Source organism: Gadus chalcogrammus, chromosome 6 (genome assembly GCF_026213295.1).
Source record: "Gadus chalcogrammus isolate NIFS_2021 chromosome 6, NIFS_Gcha_1.0, whole genome shotgun sequence".
Lineage (NCBI taxonomy): Eukaryota > Metazoa > Chordata > Actinopteri > Gadiformes > Gadidae > Gadus > Gadus chalcogrammus.
Genome location: NC_079417.1, coordinates 10,954,822 through 10,971,361, shown reverse-complemented (window position 1 = coordinate 10,971,361; position 16,540 = coordinate 10,954,822). Strand labels below are relative to the sequence as shown.

The window sequence follows — 16,540 nt, the reverse complement described above, 5'->3', positions numbered from 1 at the left end:
GGTGAGGTTCGGAGCTGGGCTGAACACATGAGCTGCGTTCCAAATCACATACTTTTTATTTTAACTTGTTGAACCTACTGCAGCTACCCTTACAAAGTATGCACTGTTGCACAGAGTATGCATACAAATGGGACATGCTACAGGTGATTTCACTGACTAGCACAGCTGTAGTGCCACACATTCACCTTTGCGGGTTCTGTCGATGTAACGTATCTTCTGGTGCACTGAGGACTGTGTGTCTGAAGAGCCTAAAGCATGCTGTCTCGCATACTGCGAAATGTGACCGGATCTCGCGCAACATCCTGGTTCATCATCCATTTTTGGCATTTTGCATTTTCCATCCTACATATTGGGACATACTCAATCTTTTTCTGGCATACTTAATAGTATGGTTGTATGGGTATTGGAACACAGGGAAATACCCAGGAAGTGCTATGACATATGGCGATAACACCAGCTCTCACTGTAACCAAGATTCCTACAATTAAGCATATTTTTACACCTCCAGCCTGTGTCCTGGTGTCGGGGCTGCCGTGTAGTGCGAGCTCGGTGGACTGTGGCAGGGTCCCCAAGTGATTAGATTTGACCCCCTCCATGTACTGGGTTTAATCCCTAGTGCCCGCCTGCAGCCGATATGCAGGCATCCTCTTGCAATATGTGGAACCCATACCGGCTCCTAATTGGCATTAAGTCTCTTTGGATAAAAGTGTCTGCTAAATAGTGAATAACACCTTACCAGGTTTTACGTAAAGTATTTGTATTGGTCTGAGCACATCTCGGTACATGTGTCACATGAACTAAGAGCGTTGAATAGGAAGTGAAACAAAGAACAGAAGGACCTTAACCCCGGCTCCGCGTCCCTCAGGAACCAGCGACCCGTACGTGAAGTTCAAGATCGGGGGGAAGGAGGTGTTCAAGAGCAAGACCATCTTCAAGAACCTCAACCCGGTGTGGGACGAGAGGGTCAGCCTCCTGGTGGAGACGCTGAGGGAGCCGCTGTACGTCAAGGTAGGAGGAGCTGGACGTCTGCTCTGGACGACACTGTCCGGTCCTGGGTCCTGGTCCCAAGTGGGTCCCCATGGGGGGGGGGTCTCCGTTACCGGACGTCTGGGGTCCGTCGGGATGGAGACGGACCGCAGGTTTCAGTGATGGACGGCTCCTGTATTGGTCAGGAGTGGATGGCTCAGACAGGAAGAGGACACAACACACAAGAATAGACAACACTCATAAATATACAAACACTCTTTATTACAGCTTGTGTGTTCCTGCGGAACAAAGATCAACAAATGATGGGACACTTTAATTTGTCTTCCACTTCAACAGACAATCAGAAACAGCAATAGTTATACCCTTTGATTCATAACAACACGTGTCTTTGTTTGATTCTTAGCTGCATCCATGGCTCCACTATTAAATATAATGCATGCTTTAATCCTCTCTGCTCTGTACCCTGTGTAGGTTTTTGACTACGACTTTGGCTTTCAAGATGACTTCATGGGCTCAGCACAGGTCCACCTGGAGTCCCTGGAACATCAAAGGTCCTCTCCTCCTCTGCTCTTTCTTGCTGTCTGTGCCAGGATAAATACAGTACTTTCGTTCCTTATTGTATTGAAGGTTTGCGCTATACTGCCACCATGTGGTCGGTGATGACAATACACATTTGGTTATCTACATCAATTACTTGGAGACAAATGCACATTTTATCGTATTTTATTAATGCAATTCCAATGAGACTATGAGTGTTAACTGTGTCTGTTTTGAAAAAAGAATAATTATCACAAAGAGCAAATGATTTATTTATCAAATTACACCAAATACAGATATTCATTTCAAGTATACTTCAGTAGGACTTATGCTCATGAACTGTACCTCCCAAACAACAGGATCCTTGACTTGACCCTTGACCTCGGGGACCCACAGTACCCTGACCAAGACCTTGGCACCATCGATCTGGGCATCACTCTGTCACCAAAAGATGGGGACATTCGAGAAACCGTAAGGGAGAATATATCTATATATCATGTATATATTATATATGCTGCTGTTACATTTCTCTCCTTTGTTTATTTCACAATCCTCTTAACCATTTGGCAGAGTTGGTCTCAGGCTCTCGGCCAAACCAAAAAGTAGTAAATCTCAAATTCCTTACAAACGTTAGATGAACTGTTCCATCGAGACTTTGGGTTTCTTGAGCAAGAGTGACAAAAGACCACGGGATCACCATCTCCACTACCAGCCACCCACAAACACACCCACAAACAAACGCACACACACACTTTTCCAGAAACACACACACACACACTTACAACAACACACATGCATGCATAAATACGCACACACACACACACGCACATACACACACACGCATACCTAAACACACACACACACACACGCACACGCGCGCACGCATACACACACACACACACACACACACACACACACACACACACACACACACACAGACACACACACACACTCGCAGACCTAAACACACACACAAGACACACACACACACGCACACACACACACACCTTAACACACATACACACACACACACAAACACACACTCATACGCACACCTAAACACACACACACACACACATTCACACCATGAAGCCCAAATCCCACTACTCCGTTGAGCCCCTCTGCGTTGATCCACGACTGAGATAGGACACGCCCCTTTAGCCGTCGATGGCCGACATTCAGACGCCAGGCCGGGCGACCTTCCCAGAACCCAGAAGAAGTCATCGCTGGCGGGTCGTGCGTAGATTTTTGATTTGAGTCCGACAGCCCGACATGGGAATAAAGTGAGCGTTCCCCGGGCGAGGTCAAAGTGTTTTCAGTGGGCTGGGATACAGCGGCTGCCTTTCAGCAGTGCATTTGAAGGATTTTGCAGCGTCTTTATCGTATGGATACGTTCTTATCAACGTATTCTGTGGAGCAGAGCAGCAGACTCTCTCGTGCTCCCGTTTTTGCCAGATTTGTTTTGACGGTTCATGTGTGTTTGTGCTGGGAAACACTTTACGGCCCCCCTGTGTTCACGGGAATGTGACGTGGATGGGAAAACACGCATCCCTGCAAAAATGTGCGTCATGTCTCTAAGTCCTACACAGACATATGCACACGCACAGAGACAGACCGGCAGACACACACACAAACAAACACACAATCACACACACACACACACACACACACACACACAGAAACCCACAAACAAACACACACACACACACACACACACACACACACACACACACACACACACACACACACACACACACACACACACACACACACACACACACACACAGAAACACAAACAGAAACACCCACACACACCCATACACCCACACAGACAGACAAACACACGCACACTCTCACTCAGTAAACACATGTGTTCCACATTCAAAGGGGTCCAGCTTACTAATTAGGTTTCCTCGTTACCGCGCGGATCCGCTCGGTCGTTTCACAGTTGTATTTATTTCTGTTCAATTATTTGTTTTCTTAATTGGCCCCCTGCACGGTTTGTGCAGAACAAGGCAGCGTCTGGGGGGAGACGTTGCATTCCTTTTGATCTGATGTCTTCATTCCGCTGCTTATTCTCAGCTGTGGTACAGAGAGTCCACATTTGACAGAACAAGTAAACTCTTTTTAGGTTAAGCATCACTTTGGATCCCTCCCAACTGTGCAAAAAGAATATCAACTAGAACTGCAAGCAGTTATGCAGGGGTCCAAGAAGTGTGCATTTCGCCGGCACAACGCGACAAGAAATGTGCATTTCGCCGGCACAACGCGAAGCATGTGTTCAAAACGCTACCCTGAACCTGTGGATACAAAGGATTTGACTGTGGTAGGAGTAGCGAGAAGTCAGTGTAGCGTTTTCGCGGCTAGATTTTGTAGAAGATATACAATTTCCTCGTTTATTGCGCCCCCTAATGGCGAAATTTTCCGAATTTTTTATCGAACGACATTAAGGTTAGCACCAACATGTGTGTAGAATTAAGACTCGATCCGATGTCTACTTTTGGATTTTTTGGTATTTTTGATTTTCCACGTCTAATTTAGCTAATATACCAATATTCCAAACGCTACCGTTTCGTCGTCGAAGGTCGGATCAAAAAATTGTTGATGATTTCTTTGCGTGTGCGTCTGAAGATGCCGTGTGCAAAGTTTTGTGTCAATTGGTAAAGAAATGTGGGAGGAGTAGCGAAAAAACAGTTTTGCGGTTTTCGCGATTTTGCGAAAAATATTCATAGACGCAAATGGGCGTGGCCTAGGCCAAAAGATGCAGCAGACTCCAGTGCATCTGTGTGTACTAGTTGTTGGACTCTGGGAGGTTCGGTGTGGGAGTTATAGCCCCAAACGCGTATTCCTTGGTATAGCGCCACCTAGTGGCCGGCATGTCTGGATTTGGTCGCCTGCGTAGTCCGAAGAGATCTGGATCTTGTCATGCAATTGGCGTGTCGGCACCATTTACGGTTTGGGCTGTGGTACCACTTTTAGGGAGGTACAAATAATAAAAATAACTAGAACTGCAAGCAGTTATGCAGGGGTCCAAGAAGTGTGCATTTCGCCGGCACAACGCGACAAGAAATGTGCGTTTCGCCGGCACAACGCAAAGCATGTGTTTAAAACGCTACCCTGAACCTGTGGATACAAAGTATTTGACTGTGGTAGGAGTAGCGAGAAGTCAGTGTAGCGTTTTCGCGGCGAAATTTTGTAGAAGATATACAATTTCCTCGTTTATTGCGCCCCCTAATGGCGAAATTTTCCGAAATTTTTTTCCAACAACATTTAGGTTAGCATAAACATGTGTGTAGATTTTGGACTCGATCCGATGTCTAATTTTGGATTTTTTTGGATTTTTAATTTTCCACGTCTAATTTAGCTAATAAACAAATATTCAAAACTCTACCGTTTCGTCGTCGAAGGTCGGATCAAAAAACTGTCTATAATTTCTTTGCGTGTGCGTCTGAAGATGCCGTGTGCAAAGTTTGGTGTTGATTGGTAAAGAAATGTGGGAGGAGTAGCGAAAAAACAGTTTTGCAGTTTTCGCGATTTTGCGAAAAATATTCATAGACGCAAATGGGCGTGGCCTAGGCCAAAAGATGCAGCAGACTCCAGTGCATCTGTGTGTACAAGTTATTGGACTCTGGGTGGTTCGGTGTGGGAGTTATAGCCCCAAACGCGTATTCCTTGGTATAGCGCCACCTAGTGGCCGGCGTGTCTGGATTTGGTCGTCTGCGTAGTCCGAAGAGATCTGGATCTAGTCATGCAATTCGCGTGTCGGCACCTTTTACGGTTTGGGGTGTGGGCCCACTTTTAGGGGGGTAAGAATAATAACTAGAACTGCAAGCAGTTATGCAGGGGTCCAAGAAGTGTGCTTTTCGCCGGCACAACGCGGAGTATGTGTTCAAAACAAATGGGCTTGGCCTATGCCAAAAGATGCAACTGACTCCAGTGAATCTGTGGATATAAAGGTTTTGACTGTGGGAGGTTCGTTGTGGGAGTTATAGCCCAAAACGCGTTTTGAGAACATTCCATTGGCCAGTAAGGAGATATATTATTTCGTCGTTTTTTTGCGACCCCTTGTGGCGAAATGTTCCAAAGACAATTTTCCTTTGCCAAATAACTCCCGCCCACATTAATAATTCTTGGCCATATTTTTTATATAGACTCGGGTTTGCCCCTTGATGGTTCCCTTATAGTTTGAAGAACATTCCTTGGGCCAATTAGAAGATATACAATTTCCTCGTTTATTGCGCCCCCTAATGGCAAAATATTCCGAATTCTTTACTGAACGCCATTAAGGGTAGCACCGACATGTGTCTAAAATCTGGACTTGATCCGACGTCTACTTTTGGTATTCTTTGAATTTTTGCGTTTCGACGTAAAACGTAGCCAATAAACAAATATTCAAAACGCTACCGTTTCGTCGTCGAAGGTCGGATAAAAAAACTGTTGATGATTCCTTTGCGTGTGCGTCGGAAGATGTCGTGTGCAAAGTTTGGTGTTGATTGGTCAAGAAATGTGGGAGGAGTAGGGAAAAAACTGTTTTGCGGTTTTCGCGATTTAGCGAAAAATATTCATAGACGCAAATGGGCGTGGCCTAGCCCAAAAGATGCAGCAGACTCCAGTGCATCTGTGGGTATAACGTTTTTGACTGTGGGAGGTTCGGTGTGGGAGTTATAGCCCCAAACGCGTATTCCTTGGTATAGCGCCACCTAGTGACTGGCGTGTCCGGATTTTGTCGTCTGCGTACACATCACAGACCTGGATCTAGTCATGCAATTGGCGTGTCCGCACCATTTACGGTTTGGGGTGTGGGCCCACTTTTAGGGAAGGAAGTATAATAACAAGAAGTGTGCATTTCGCCGGCACAACGCGACAAGAAATGTGCATTTCGCCGGCACAACGCGAAGCAAGTATTCAAAACGCTACCGTGAACAACCTGTGGATGTAAAGGTTTTGACTGTGAGAGGTTCAGTGTGGGAGTTTCGGCCCCAAACGCATTTTCCGCTACCGTTTAGTCGTCGACGGTTGGATCAAAATAGTTTTTACTGATTTGCAACGCAAAACATATATTCAAAACGCTACCGTTTCGTCAACGATGGTCGGATCAAAATAGTTTTGCTGATTTCTTGTAGTGTGCGTCTGAAGATGTTGTGTGCAAAGTTTGGTGTCAATTGGGCAAGAAATGTGGGAGGAGTAGCGAAAAGGCAGTTTAGCTGTTTTTGCGATTTTGCATAAAGAAAATACTGACGCAAATGGGCCTGGCCTATGCCAAAAGATGCAGCTGACTCCAGTGAATCTGTGCGTATAACGTTTTTGACTGTGGGAGCTTTGGTGTGGGAGTTGTAGCCTAAAACGCGTTTTCAGAACATTCCATTGGCCAAATAGGAGATATATTATTTCGTCGTTTTTTGGCGCCGCCCTGTTGGCGAAATTTTCCAAAGACAATTTTCCTTTGCCAAATAACTCCCGCCTACATTATTAATTCTTGGCCATATTTTTATATAGACTCGGGTTTGCCCCTTGATGGTTCCCTTATAGTTTGAAGAACATTCCTTTGGCCAATTAGAAGATATACAATTTCCTCGTTTATTGCGCCCCCTAATGGCGAAATATTCCGAATTCTTTATTGAACGCCATTAAGGGTAGCACCGACATGAGTCTAAAATTTGGACTTGATCCGACGTCTACTTTTGGTATTCTTTGAATTTTTGCGTTTCGACGTAAAACGTAGCCAATAAACAAATATTCAAAACGCTACCGTTTCGTCGTCGAAGGTCGGATAAAAAAGCTGTTGATGATTCCTTTGCGTGTGCGTCTGAAGATGTCGGGTGCAAAGTTTGGTGTTGATTGGTCAAGAAATGTGGGAGGAGTAGGGAAAAAACTGTTTTGCGGTTTTCGCGAATTAGCGAAAAATATTCATAGACGCAAATGGGCGTGGCCTAGCCCAAAAGATGCAGCAGACTCCAGTGCATCTGTGTGTACAAGTTTTTGGACTCTGGGAGGTTCGGTGTGGGAGTTATAGCCCCAAACGCGTATTCCTTGGTATAGCGCCACCTAGTGGCCGGCGTGTCTGGATTTTGTCGTCTGCTTAGAACTCAGGGCCCTGGATCTAGTCATGCAATTGTCGTGTCGGCACCTTTTACGGTTTGGGCTGTGGACCCACTTCTAGGGGGGAATAATAACTAGAACTGCAAGCAGTTATGCAGGGGTCCAAGAAGTGTGCATTTCGCCGGCACAACGCGACAAGAAATGTGCATTTCGCCGGCACATCGCGAAGCATGTGTTGAAAACGCTACCCTGAACCTGTGGATACAAAGGATTTGACTGTGGTAGGAGTAGCGAGAAGTCAGTGTAGCGTTTTTGCGGCGAAATTTTGTAGAAGATATACAATTTCCTCGTTTATTGCGCCCCCTAATGGCGGAATTTTCCGAAATTTTTATCGAACGTCATTAAGGTTAGCACCAACATGTGTGTAGAATTTGGACTCGATCCGATGTCTAATTTTGGATTTTTTGGGATTTTTGTTATTCAACGTCTAATTTAGCTCATAAACCAATATTCAAAACGCTACCGTTTCGTCGTCGAAGGTCGGATCAAAAAACTGTTGATGATTCCTTTGCGTGTGCGTCTGAAGATGTCGTGTGCAAAGTTTGGTGTTGATTGGTCAAGAAATGTGGGAGGAGTAGGGAAAAAACAGTTTTGCGGTTTTTGCGATTTAGCGAAAAATATTCATAGACGCAAATGGGCGTGGCCTAGGCCAAAAGATGCAGCAGACTCCAGTGCATCTGTGTGTATAAAGTTTTGAATGTGGGAGGTTCGGTGTGGGAGTTATAGCCCCAAACGCGTATTCCTTGGTATAGCGCCACCTAGTGGCCGGCATGTCTGGATTTTGTCGTTTGCCGTCACCTCACGGACCTGGATCTAGTCATGCAATTGGCGTGTCGGCACCATTTACGGTTTGGGCTGTGGGCACACTTTTAGTGCTGGAATAATAATAATAATAATAGGAATAATCCTTACAAAAACAATAGGGATCCAACCTGTTGGCTTGGACCCCTAATAAGAAAAATCCTTACAAAAACAATAGGGATCCAACCTGTTGGCTTGGACCCCTAACTAGAACTGCAAGCAGTTATGCAGGGGTCCAAGAAGTGTGCATTTCGCCGGCACAACGCGACAAGAAATGTGCATTTCGCCGGCACAACGCGAAGCATGTGTTGAAAACGCTACCCTGAACCTGTGGATACAAAGGATTTGACTGTGGTAGGAGTAGCGAGAAGTCAGTGTAGCGTTTTCGCGGCGAAATTTTGTAGAAGATATACATTTTCCTCGTTTATTGCGCCCCCTAATGGCGGAATTTTCCGAAATTTTTATCGAACGTCATTAAGGTTAGCACCAACATGTGTGTAGAATTTGGACTCGATCCGATGTCTAATTTTGGATTTTTTGGGATTTTTAATTTTCCACGTCTAATTTAGCTAATAAACCAATATTCAAAACTCTACCGTTTCGTCGTCGAAGGTCGGATCAAAAAACTGTCTAAGATTTCTATGCGTGTGCGTCTGAAGATGTCGTGTGCAAAGTTTGGTGTCGATTGGTCAAGAAATGTGGGAGGAGTAGGGAAAAAACAGTTTTGCGGTTTTCGCGATTTAGCGAAAAATATTCATAGACGCAAATGGGCGTGGCCTAGGCCAAAAGATGCAGCAGACTCCAGTGCATCTGTGTGTACAAGTTTTTGGACTGTGGGAGGTTCGGTGTGGGAGTTATAGCCCCAAACGCGTATTCCTTGGTATAGCGCCACCTAGTGGCCGGCGTGTCTGGATTTTGTCGTCTGCATAGTCTTCACTGACCTGGATCTAGTCATGCAATTGGCGTGTGTGCAACATTTACGGTATGGGCTGTATTCCCACTTTCTTGGTAGGAAGTATAATAATAATAATAAGAAAAATCCCTACAAAAACAATAGGGATCCAACCTGTTGGCTTGGACCCCTAACTAAAGTAGGCGCCTAGATTGGTGCCATTTGGATACCGCTCTTCACCGTCACCTACTGGCAAGAAGTGGAACTGGAGATGTGGGACTTGTGTCTCGCCATCTGTTATGTGTGTAGTTGTGAAACCTATTGGTCATGTGTCAGGGAATGGAGATCATGCAATAGTTTGAATGAACAATATAAATACGAATCCCTCACATAGTACAGGTGTATGCATAAATGTTCACATTTGCAGTAGAAATATATTCATCCCTGTTTGAGTGTGTCAGAGGCTGAGCATCTTGGCCCACATGATGCCAAGATGCTCACACTCACAACAGAAGGGCTCCTGACAACATCCTTTGCTTCGATCCACACTGCATGATGAAAGAGCATCTCCAAGCAGTCTCTAACCCACGTGGGGGGGAGGTCAAGCCCCTGTCCCCTGGCTGACCTTTGACCCCCCCCCCCACCCCCCACCTGTTGTCCACCTGAGGGTCCAACGCGGGGGTTGGGGAGGGTGCTTGGCGGCTCTGTAACTGCTTTGTCTCGTTCACAGACCATGCTCACGGGGAAAAGTTGGAAACGGTCCAGTAAGGTAAAAAAAAGAATAAAGGTTCCACCTTACTCCTCTCCACCTTGACCTCATTCTACCTGCTCCCGCCCGTCCACTTCTCCGTCATGTCTGACTGTAGTGTCACGCCCTCTCCATCCCCCACCCTGGTGTCCCCCTATCCCTGATTTGGTACAATATCGGGGTCTTTTTTATTCCTTCTGCTTCCCATCCTCTCCAGTGAGTTCATGCGTTTTTTACTCCCTTCACATTTCCTCCGTTTTTCCCCTTTTCCATTTCTTGGCTGACGTTGTACATGCTACAGCGAGGCTCTTTGGTGTTCATGGGTCTATGTTCTCTTTTCTGTTGCTTATCGGCACATTTTGCTTTCATTGGTTGTCCATGCCCTGGTTGGCTGATTGGTGTGCATGCTGGTATGGGTCTGCTTCATCTTACTATCGCATTCATGTCATGGCACATCTTCCTTTTATCGCTGGCAATTGACTCAAATATTCCTTTGTTTTATAAACCTGCCCCAAAAGTAGGCTGAAAGGGTTTTTAGGAGTGGTTCCTAGTGGTGTTTTTAATCATTTTCTAATCACTCGCCAAGTGAGAAAATAAACAAGAACACATTTCAAATGCATGCTGTTTATCACACTTCACAGTCGATCTCTGTTGGAGAGAATGTTGCTGCTTAATCACGAGTGAAAGAGGTTATTGAGTTCCGCTTAGACAGAAACATCAATTTAAGTGTGTGGAAGGAGTTTGGCACGCAACGCACTTCTTCACACCGCGTCTTTGAAGCTCTCAAACTGGGCCACCCGGGTCGTAGCTTGGGAATTAGCTTGCGCGCTAAATAACCCTCCACTCCCCCACATTAACCAAGATATTAGAAGATACTTTAACAAACAGCTGCCTTACTTGAGTGAAATATTTGTTCTCATATATTCTAAGTGAAGACCTCCTAACTTTTTCGTCCATACCGTTAAATCGTGCTTTTTTTTATCCGATGGGTTTCCTCCGATTAACACCAAACACCACCAGGACGTTTTATAGATTTTTTTATACAGCCGTTAAAATAAACAAGTTGTCGAACAGTTGTTGTTTTCTAGAGCAACTAAAGACTCGCAGTCCTTTTGATCATCTCTCTCTCGGTCTCCGGTTCTCCCCCGCCGCACCTTGGCAGAGCGCGGCTCCAGCTCTCCGCCACTCCAGCGCGTCCGGCTGCACAGCATCCGCTAATAAGGCAGTTGGAGCTACAGAACAATAATAATTAGGGCTCCCCGCTCGAGGAGCCGCACTCAACCGCGCCGCCGACATTAGCATACTGCACTAGCGGCGGCGGCTGAACACAGAAGACACAGGAGGGTTGGACAGGCCTGCCGGGTGGGCGCGTGGCGGGATCGCGGGGTGCCATTTCCCTCCCATTGTTTAATGTCTGGAGAATGGAAATGAAGAGGCTCCGTCGACAGATCAAAGGAGCATGTTGGGGAGGCAGGGTTTGCTCAGAGTTTAATGGGATTCGCCTGCAAGAACAAACAAACAAAAAAAACGAGCAATTCCAATAATGTTTTCAGAGAGAGAGAGGGAGAGAGAGAGACGATGGTATTCGTGTGGTCTGCACATTCAGCACACGATAGCCTGAAACTCCAGTACGTCTTAGTTCAGCAATGCAGATCGACATCAAAGTACGTGTTAAAACGACACATAATCACCTGGTTGAGTGGATGCTAAGTGGTGAGATTTCCCCCCCTTAGTTCACCATTCGTAGACGAGGCATCGGGACCTGATGAGAAAAAAAACAAAAATTGTATTTCAATAATAGTTCCTACTTATTAAGTAAGGCAAAAGTAAAGTACATGAGTTTGCGTTTGTAGCTTATCATACAGATGTAGGTCTCATGGTGGCCGCACTGCCTGTGTCTCAGCCGAGTGCTGATTGGTTCTTTGGTCTACTCTGTGTGCCTCTGTGGCTCCTCTCCCCTGCCCTGCTCCGACCCAAGTGACCCAACTGTCACCAGCATCTGCATACACTCATTCTACACTGTGTGTCAATGCAGCACCGATCGACAGCAAGTTAATTTGTTGTCTGTTTGTTTGTTTGTTGTTGTTGTGTTTCTGTTTGTCTGTGTGTGTGTGTGTGTGTGTGTGTGTGTGTGTGTGTGTGTGTGTGTGTGTGTGTGTGTGTGTGTGTGTGTGTGTGTGTGTACGTGGGTGTGTTTGTCTACACGTTTGTGTGTGTTTGTGGTGTGTGTGTGGGTGTGTGTGTGTTTGTGTGTGGGCGTGTTACAGAACCAGAGCATGCGTCTCTCAGACGTGCACAAGAAGTCCCAGCTGTGGCGCGGCATCGTGAACATTGGTCTGATCGAAGGGCGCCGCCTAAAGGCCATGGACGACAACGGGCAGAGCGACCCCTACGTCCGCTTCCGCATGGGCCACCAGAAGTACAAGAGCAAGGTACCCAGAATCCCCTCTGTCTGGGATACAACCGGGACGAAAAAGGAAAAACCTCAGTTGTAGGAATGATTTGGTCACTTCTATTTGAATCGTTGATAAAGGACTGAAAATCGTTCTTTTATAGACACCACAAACAAATATGACCAAACATTATTCTCAAATAATTGATCTAAGCTCGTTGTGCACTAATTTATTTGTGTAATTTGCTCCTTTATATTTGTAAATGGGTAACGTGATAATTAACTTAAATATGAGTCTGAATCCTTGCAACTTATTTCATGTTTTTAATGTTTAAAGTGTTCACATACACATTGAAATGCAGAATTAACATAATTTTTTTTAATTAAAGTCATAATGTGAAGCTTGTTCCCCTCCCGTTAGCTCGAGGGAAACGTATAGAATTAGCCTGGCTGGCTGGCTAGAGTGAGTGGGCGGGGTTTTGGGAATATCAGTTAAAATTCATGGCCAGCCTTTTTTATTTGTGGAATTGATAAGTTATAAGATGCGATTTTGTTAATAACATTATTTCAATCACTATCGATCCGCACTACAACAGATTTGTCCAGATAACTTTAAGCTACGAGCTTAGTGAAAGTTTACGTACTGCAACTTTAATATTCTTTTGTAATTGTATTAATTAATTAATTTATCCATTCATCCACCCAAGCATTAAGATTAATCCGTCTAATCATGTGCTTCTGTATTATCTCCCTGCTGTAGGTTTTAGCTAAGTGCCTGAACCCCCAGTGGAGGGAGCAGTTTGACTTCCACCTGTACGACGAGCAGGGAGGCTACATAGACATCACTGTCTGGGACCGGGACCAGGGCCGGAGGGACGACTTCATGGGCAGGTAGGCAGGGCCCCCCGTCCATCTTAACTCTCTTAACTAAAACATACGGGAGTGTCGGGCTCTCGTGTGCACTATGTAGCTACGGCCCACGCAAATACCATCCTATCACACTGGTCTCTCTCTCTCTCTCTCTCTCTCTCTCTCTCTCTCTCTCTCTCTCTCTCTCTCTCTCTCTCTCTCTCCCTCTCTCTCTGTAGTTTGTAAGTACATTTCTTAGTTATGTCTTTGAAAAAGTACAATCAAAACAGTGAGGTGGGGAGGATTCAGACCAACCCCCTAAAATCCAATAACCGTAATCTTTCTATGACCGAGTTTATAGATTGACTTTAAGCCTTATATTAAAGGTACAGTGTGTAGTATTTAGTGGCACCTTGCAGAACCGGCTTGGCAGAGTTATGTTTTAATAAGTGTATTATCCCATAAAATTAAGAATCCTCTTGTTTTCATTTCCTTAGAATGAGCCATATAGAGAGGGTCCTCTTTCATGAGGGCGTTTCATCGCCATTGCTGCAACCTATTTGTGATACTTTTTTTGGTACTTTTGTACTAAATGAACATTATAATGGGAAATGCTGTGAAATGTGCCACACCGTGGCATTATGAGGAGAGGCTGAACCTCTTACTCAGACACAAAAATCCAAATCAACCGCTGGCCAGATGGAGCTCCACACATCTTCACACACACTGTGGCGGTATATTAAGAGTGTCCTATCCAAGGACACTTATAATATCCTGTGTATTGAGAGGATTAAATTAGAATGGACTTTCGCCGACTAATCCAAGTGTAAGATAGTGTAGCGAATGGCAGTGTCCGCATGAGGGGGATTATTATAATGGACTCTGCATTCTTTAATACATCAATGTAGTGGATATGCTAGTTTTTGAGGTTGTTTTCCCTGTTTAATAACTTAAAGTAGGATATAAGTCATTTGTAGAAAGTTGGTATCCAAAACAAAACTGTTGCAGCACTACTGCACCCCATTTGTTTTAAGAAGAGACCTGTTTTCACGTTCCACAGTTAACATTGGCTTGTAGCGCCGACTGCTCTTGAGATGAATGATCAATAAATATAACAGAGAGCAATAATTCTAGGTCTATGTATGTAGTTCACCACTATGGAAGCAATACGAGTGTGATGATGAAATTGAAAGGCTGTTACCTCCACCATGACCTACAAAATGTATCACATATACAGTGACCGTGGCGACTTGACAAAGATATCTGCTTATGATTGGTTAAACTGATTAATTCGCAACAATTAATCGTGTTCCATGTTAAAAGACCTTCATTTGTAACTATAACCTAAAAATGAACATTTACTGAATAAATAACTACAAACAATTTATAAATCTATCAAGCAACCTTATCACTTGACCCTTTTCTGCTTTTCTACAATGACATTTTTTTGGAAGTACCTACTGGCACCTTACACAATACAGGCCACCTTCGCAAATGGACTGCATTTATACAGCGCTTTCTAACCAGTGCCCACTCAAAGCGCTTTTCAAAATTGCCTAACATTCACCCATTCATGCACACAATCGCACACCGATTGCGGTGTCAATCACACAAGGCCACAGCCAGTTCGTCGGGAGGCTACTCGATAATCAGCCAGGAGGAGCTGGGGATCGAATTAGCAACCTTCCGGTTACCAGCCAACGCACTCTACCTCCTGAGACACGTGTTGCTGAGTCCTTGCAAAGGGAGGGGTGTGGTGGGGCGGCATTGTTACAATCTGCTTCCTCACCGCTAGTTGCTACTATCTTTTACACATTGGACCATTTATATACTTTAACAGTATATTCCATAGGTGTGTGGTTGATACATCCCTCTGTGATGTGATTATTCTATGTTTTTTGCATCCCTTTAAATGTTTCTAAACTTGTACATGTCTTTGAACGTGTGTAACTACTAGGTGTGTTGATGTGTGTGTTCAGGTGCACCATAGACCTGTACTTATACACAAGTGTCTTTGAACGTGTGTAACTACTAGGTGTGTTGATGTGTGTGTTCAGGTGCCCCATAGACCTTTACTTATACACACTTGTCTTTGAACTAGGGCTGTCAAATTAAAGCGTTAATTCCGATTAATTAATCACAGGAAAAATAACGCGTTACAATTTAACGCAGATTAATCACGCTTCTATAGTGCCCTTTGACCCGGTGCGTCATTTGCGTTGAAACAAAATGGAGGAGAAGACGCTGCTCGGCCCGTGAACGTAAAGTTCAAGTTTAAACTCCCAGACGGAACTGTAGATAGGAACCCCGTTATCTGCAATCTCTGTAGTAAGGAATTTTCCCATCACCGGAGTTCATCAACCCTTGAATATCACCTCAACGCAAAACATTTGGTAGCAAGCTCGCAGGTACGAGCTGTCACAGGCTCACAGCCCCTGAAGCTGGCGCTAGCAGGCAGCCTCGTCAAGCCACACTCGACCGAGATGCGTTGAATCTTGAGTGAGATGGAAATGTTATTAATTTGATCTTAAAATGCACCGTATGTTGATGAAAGACATGTTTTAAATAAAAGAGGCATTGAATTTCAAAGTCTATGTCTATTATTCATTGAATCACTCATCTGCCATAATTTACTTGAATTAAATATATTTTTTAATACTTTCTCGGAAAAATGTAAGTATGCGATTAATTTAGATTATTTAATCACAGAGTCTGTAATTAATTAGATTAATTTTTTTAATCGCTTGACAGTCCTACTTTGAACGTGTGTAACTACAGGTGTGTTTCTGCGTGTGTTCAGGTGCACCATAGATCTGTCCACCCTGGCCCGGGAGCGGACCCACAAACTGGACCTCCACCTGGAGGACGGGGCAGGCGTCCTGGTTCTCCTGGTCACCCTCACCGCCACCACTGCCGTCTCCATCTCGGACCTGTCGGTCAACGCGCTGGACAACCCCTACGAGAGGCACCAGATCGCACAGAGATACGTGAGTGGAAGACCCTGGATCCTCTCTGTGGGGTGCGAGAGATGCAGCCTCAGCTTGGTTGTGACGTTGGTTAGGTGTATGGGTAGATGGCTGATGGGATGCTAGCATTGTGTGTGTGGGTGTGTGTGTGTGTGGGGGGGGGGGGGGGGGGGGGGGGGGGGGGGGGGGGGGGGGGGGGGGGGGGGGGGGGGGGGGGGGGGGGGGGGGGGGGGGGGGGGGGGGGGGGGGGGGGGGGGGGGGGGGGGGGG

The 16,540-nt window shown here is 45.3% G+C and overlaps 1 protein-coding gene across 1 annotated transcript in view; it reads left to right on the top strand.

The window, feature by feature from the left end:
• Positions 1–16,540, top strand: part of LOC130384301 (multiple C2 and transmembrane domain-containing protein 1-like) — an 88,654-nt gene that overhangs the window by 48,360 nt on the left and 23,754 nt on the right. The window contains exons 3-9 of the mRNA XM_056592423.1: positions 866–1,008; positions 1,459–1,538; positions 1,884–1,995; positions 10,047–10,085; positions 12,332–12,496; positions 13,217–13,347; positions 16,106–16,319. Coding sequence (XP_056448398.1) covers positions 866–1,008; positions 1,459–1,538; positions 1,884–1,995; positions 10,047–10,085; positions 12,332–12,496; positions 13,217–13,347; positions 16,106–16,319 — 884 coding nt within the window. The remainder of the gene's footprint in view (positions 1–865; positions 1,009–1,458; positions 1,539–1,883; positions 1,996–10,046; positions 10,086–12,331; positions 12,497–13,216; positions 13,348–16,105; positions 16,320–16,540) is intronic.